The 6,228-nt window shown below is 41.4% G+C and overlaps 1 protein-coding gene across 2 annotated transcripts in view; it reads left to right on the top strand.

Annotated features, from left to right (window-relative positions):
* LOC115206480 (WD repeat and SOCS box-containing protein 1) overlaps nt 1–4,914 on the top strand; it is a 28,990-nt gene extending 24,076 nt beyond the window's left edge. For both annotated transcript variants that reach the window (XM_029773521.1, XM_029773522.1), the window contains exon 9: nt 2,248–4,914. In XM_029773521.1, coding sequence (XP_029629381.1) covers nt 2,248–2,454 — 207 coding nt within the window. In that variant the 3' untranslated portion in view covers nt 2,455–4,914. The remainder of the gene's footprint in view (nt 1–2,247) is intronic.
* Nucleotides 4,915–6,228: the final 1,314 nt, after the last annotated feature.

The raw sequence follows: 6,228 nt of genomic DNA, 5'->3' as shown, positions 1-6,228 counted from the left end.
CCGACACCTCTCCACACACACACACACTCCTACCGACACCTCTCCACACACACACACTCCTACCTACACCTCTCCACACACACACACACTCCTACCTACACCTCTCCACACACACGCCCCTACACACTCCTACACACCTACCGACACCTCTCCACACACACTCCTACCTACACACTCCTACACACCTACCGACACCTCTACACACACACACACACTCCTACCTACACCTCTCCACACACACATGCCCCTACACACTCCTACACGCACACACTCCTACACACCTACCGACACCTCTCCACACACACACACACACACACACACACACACACACACACACACACACACACACACACCTCCAGTTAAAGTCTGAAGTTTACATACACTTAGGTTGGAGTCATTAAAAACTCATTTTTCAACCACTCCACAAATTTCTTGTTAACAAACTATAGTTTTGGCAAGTTGGTTAGGACATCTACTTTGTGCAAGACACAAGTCATTTTTCCAACAATTGTTTACAGACAGATTATTTCACTTACAATTCACTGTATCACAATTCCAGTGGGTTAGAAGTTTACATACACTCAGTTGACTGTGCCTTTAAACAGCTTGGAAAATTCCAGAAAATGATGTCATGGCTTTAGAAGCTTCTAATTTACATAATTTGAGTCAATTGGAGGTGTACCTGTGGATGTATTTCAAGGCCTTCCTTCAAACGCAGTGCTTCTTTGCTTGACATCATGGGAAAATCAAAAGAAATCAGCCAAGACCTCAGAAAAAAAATTGTAGACGTCCACAAGTCTGGTTCATCCTTGGGAGAAATTTCCAAATGCCTGAAGATACCACGTTCATCTGTACGAACAATAGTACACAAGTATAAACACCATGGGACCATGAAGGAGACACATTCTGTCTCCAAGAGATGAACGTACTTTGGTGTGAAAAGTGCAAATCAATCCCAGAACAACAACAAAGGACCTTGTGAAGATGCTGGAGGAAACGGGTACAAAAGTATCTATATCCACAGTAAAACGAGTCCTATATCAACATAACCTGAAAGGCCACTCAGCAAGAAACAAGCCACTGCTCCAAAACTGGCATAAAAAAGCCAGACTACGGTTTACAACTGCACATGGGGACAAAGATCGTACTTTTTGGAGAAATGTCCTCTGGTCTGATGAAACAAAAATAGAACTGTTTGCCATAATGACCATCGTTATGTTTGGAGGAAAAAGGGGGAGGCTTGCAAGCCGAAGAACATCATCCCAACCGTGAAGCACTGGGGTGGCAGCATCATGTTGTGGGGGTGCTTTGCTGCAGGAGGGACTGGTGCACTTCACAAAATAGATGGCATCATGAGGTAGGAAAATTAGGTGGATATATTGAAGCAACATCTCAAGACATCAGTCAGGAGGTTAAAGCTTGGTCGCAAATGGGTCTTCCAAATGGACAATGACCCCAAGCATACTTCCAAAGTTGTGGCAAAGTCAAGGTATTGGAGTGGCCATTGCAAAGCCCTGACCTCAATCCCATAGAAAATTTGTGGGCAGAACTGAAAAGGCGTGTGCCAGCAAGGAGGCCTACAAACCTGACTCAGTTACACCAGCTTTGTCAGGAGGAATGGGCCAGAATTCACCCAACTTATTGTGGGAAGCTTGTGGAAGGGTACCCAAAACGTTTGACTCACGTTAAACAATTTAAAGGCAATGCTACCAAATACTAATTGAGTGTATGTAAACTTCTGACCCACTGGGAATGTGATCAAAGAAATACAATTTGAAATCAATCATTCTCTCTACTATTATTCTGTCATTTCACATTCTTAAAATAAAGTGGTGATCCTAACTGACCTACGACAGGGAATTTAATGTCAGGAATTGTGAAAAACTGAGTTTAAATGTATTTGACTAAGGTGTATGTAAACTTCCGACTTCAACTGTACCTCCACCTCTGCGCGCACACACACTCCTACACCTCTCCACACACACCCATACAGTCCATTTAGGTGCTCGGGTGGAATAATCCTTTTTGAATTGCACACACCCTAGTCTATAGGCAAGTGGCAGGTGATCAATCAAGTCATTGTGTTCTGCCAGAAACTGGTTTTGCAGCTTTTTATTTATGCTGTAGGAAGCGCAGCTTCAACCAGTTCTGTTAGGTAGACCATGGCTACCTAGTACCTACCTTTCAGTGCTGTTGTGAGGGATAGATTGACATGGAAATAACTCTCTCGCCCCGTTTCTCTCTCAGGTCTCGAGACGGCAGCGTGCATTTCTGGGCGTGCCCAAAGAGCATTGCCAGCCTGCAGCACCTGTGTCGCATGGCACTACGACGGGTCATGTCCACCCAGCAGGTGCAGACACTGCCCATCCCGCCCCGCATACGCTCCTACCTGTCTTACCAAGATCTCTAGCCCTTCACCCTCACCGCCCAACACCGCACGCTGGAAACCAATGAATATTACCTTCCTTGAAAAAACACCCAGGATAAAGAAGACAACAGAAGAGGAAAACTTGATTTACAGACTAACACCCCAATGCTATTCTGTGGCAAGGCAGCTTCTTTTTCTATGTATTTATTTTTGTTGGTTTACTTTTGTTTGTGCAAGCCACGGTCTCCCTCAGGGAGTGTGCTTGAATGGTTAAGTTATTTCAGTGGCCTGTCTCTCTGCTTAAGATGGCCTTACCATATCAGTCACCTCTGGATAGTTCTACATTCTTCCTGCAATAGAGACTTGTTCTCTGTAGATAATTGGCCGCTTTTAGATTTTCGATGCTCCCTAACTGTCTAACTTTGATTTCGAATGCCTGTTAGAAAGCTGGACAAATCGAGGAGACTATAAATGTAGGGGTCCATTATCCTTTCTACAGTTTCCATTTGGTTTTGGTCATTTCAATATCAATTGAGATCATTTCCCCTTTCCCTAAATACCTTTTTTATTTATAAAAAAGAAAAATAGTCAAACCATCTGCGGGTCGGCTTGAATGCGCTGGTGGGCTGAATCCGGTGTTTAACATCACTGGGGAAAGTGAATGACTGCTGATAAGATTTAGTGTAGTGCCCTCCCAATGTTTTCTGTTACACTAGATCTCCCCAGGTCTTAACCCTCACTCACTCGCTGCCCCAGCTCCTCAATGGGCTTTTCTTTCCACACTTCCAGCCTCACTCATGTCCAGGAGGGAAAGGACGGCCTGTAGCCTTCACTATCTCACTCTCCAAAATAATAGCGACCCATGGCCTGACCTGTTTTGCTTCTCATAATATGGATATTTTTTACCTGTAAAAAAAAAAATCTGTATGGACAATTATTGTGTGCAAGTCTGTGTGTGTATATACACAATATATTATAAATACCTATTAATATACCAGTATATGAATGTATCAGAGGGTGTAGTATGTTTTTTTTTTTACTGCTGTTTTCTTTTTGAATAATAGACTGTTGCAAGCAGTTTTTTCCCCCTCTGTACATAGTTTTCGCTCGTTTTAATGTGAAGACCTGTAAATGAATGAATGAATGAGAATCTCTTATTGTAGAGATCAGGGTGTAGTCTGTGCTCCTTCAGAAGTGGTGAGACGGAGACTGTGAAAGTGTGGATTATAGTGTGCCCTAGGACTTATTGAAAAACACACAAAGAGCCTAATAGGTGGTTGACATCCGTATTAATGACGGCCTGAAACCCCTTTTCTATCCTGTGCTATGCTGCATAACTCTTAAGTGGTGTTTGTAAGTGTAAGAAATAACCTGTTGGGGAGAGCTATACAACACCTGAAAATAAGTCTTTACAGTTGCCATCTGTAGCATGGGATCTTTGTTGTGTCATACATGACTGGCAAGCCTTTGAAGGCCTATATGCAGACATTTGATAGTAAATATTTAATTGGGGGAAAAATGAATTATTTTCAGACACAGAATATTGAGAAGAGCCTAATTGAATAGTATTAATGGTCTACTTTTTGTATTTTGTCTATGTTGACCTTGGTAGTGGATACAGGCCTGCTGTTACTCAATCTTGGAAATACGTTATCTGTCTGTCAATGCTGATGCCAAAGGTCTCTCTTTCTCTCTCGGTTTATAGCCTGTTCTTGTCAGTCAGTGACTTTTCTCTCTCATGGCTAAAACTTCTAACTATTGTGCATCTGTGAATTTGATTTGATTTATCCTGTTAGTAAAGCCATAAGGCTGTTGTCTTCAGTAACCGGTTGGGTTGGTGTGTTTTTAGTAAAGCCTTTGCTGATTTAGATCTAGAGCCAGTGAATGAATCCAAGCGCTGGGTTCTCACCAGTGTTGGGGAATAGTAAACTGCATGTAGTTCAACTAGTAATTGAACTACATTTTGCATTAGCTTTGTGGTAACTTAATTCAATCTCTGTAGTTTTTTTTCTGTAGTTAATACAGGTTTTTGCCATGTAGTGGTGTAGCAAACTAAAACTATGGGTGAAGTAGGCAATAATTTCCTAAATGTTTGGGCATCAAACCTGCCTAATTCTCAATTGGAACATTAGTTTTTGTGTTTAATAGGCTAAATTACACATTTTGTTTAACATACTGTATGACCCCAAAGTGATCTTTGCTTGCAATTTATAGTCTGACATTTCAGATTTACATATACTTTTTCACTAAGTAGTTTGGATGTAGTGAACTACATTTTCAAAGTAACTTTAGTTAAGGAAACTATATTTTTTGCAGGGTTAGCTTAACTTCTTTCAGTGTGAAGTAAGTTTACCAAGCTACCAATATCATTACAGAATAGCTTCCCCAAAACTGGTTCTCTCACTATTCAACAAGTGTAATGTAAAATGTTGAATATATCAAATTGAAATTAAATCCTTTTTTTTTCTTTCTGGTCTGCTTTATGCATGTATTGTTTTTTTGCATTTATAGTTTGAATAAAGCCTTTTTTTGAAAACCAAAAATAAGTCATAAGTTTTCTTTGTTTTGTCCTTTTCTTGAAGTCACCAGGAAAGCTTTATCCTGGAACCCACAAGGCAAAAGGAAAATAGGTCACCTGAGAAACACTGAAGTCTTGTTCACACTGCAGGCCTTAATGCTGAAATCTGTTTTTTCTTCAAATCCATTTAGTAAAAATGACTATCCGAACAGCAAGTTTCAAGTGACCAAATGTGTGTGTTCAGACGACAGTCATTTGGTGACACTGTTAGTTGTCATAGTAACGATTGTGGTGTGTGCAGTGGTGGAGGCTGATTGGTGGTGGTGCGCGTGCTTTCTATCACTCAAGTTATGTAGCAAGCTAAGGTGATAATACCTGCCAAAGACGATTCCCAGTCACTTTGAATGTTCAAAATCATAGCGTAAGAACACTTTTAAAGCCTCCGGAAGGTGATCCAACTTTCAAAATGAGTCCTTTCTGGCTAGCCACAGCAGTCAACTAGCTAGGTAGGCAGATGCTTAGCTTTCTAGCACATTCACTCATTTGTAAACTATTAACAAGATAATAGTTAGCTACCTCGTATTCTTGTCAAACTGTCAACAGGGTAGCTAGATATGCCAAATATTCTAAAAACAAATCCGATTTCATCGTTCAGATTTGTATCTGACTTCAAACCACCTACGAATGGGATTTGAAATGTGGCTTGAAATATCCGATTCCATTTGCTTTTTGGCTGTTCAGATTGCAGGAAAAATAACAGATTTGAATCCGATATGCAAAAAAATAGGACTTGAGTCACTTCAACCTGCCAATGTGAACCAGGTTTTAGAAACAGGAGCATGAGGCAAATAAAAGCAAAACTGGCACGGGGTGGTACGAGCTCGAGAAGACAGCCCAAAACAGTGTGTCAAGGAAGTTTTCTTGAAATGACATTGATTGTTGCATGGGGAGTTTGAGGTTGTTTGTGATGTCAGTAGCACTCCCCAGTCAAGGGGATATTGACCCAATCCCTTAGAGCTGTAAAACCAAACCCCCCGTCTTAGCTTTCTCAGCTGTGGTAACTGCCTCCACGGGACTCCAGGACCTCCAGAAGATTCTACTAGTCTGGGAGAAGTTACTGTAGATCTCCAGCTGTCCTGCTTTGTCAGCTGTGACACAAGTGACCAGAACACTCCTGAAGCTCCATTTTGGTTTAGAACTGACCAATATCAGCTGTGAATTACTGAAGCCTAGTTTTATTTTACACCAGATCCATGCCACACTGACACATGACACACAGTGCTGAAGATCCAGTTTAAAAGAGACCACAATCATCAGTCCTAGGTAGCGTTCCTGTTTCTAC

Source organism: Salmo trutta, chromosome 13 (assembly GCF_901001165.1).
Source record: "Salmo trutta chromosome 13, fSalTru1.1, whole genome shotgun sequence".
Lineage (NCBI taxonomy): Eukaryota > Metazoa > Chordata > Actinopteri > Salmoniformes > Salmonidae > Salmo > Salmo trutta.
This window is presented reverse-complemented; position numbering and strand designations above follow the sequence as displayed.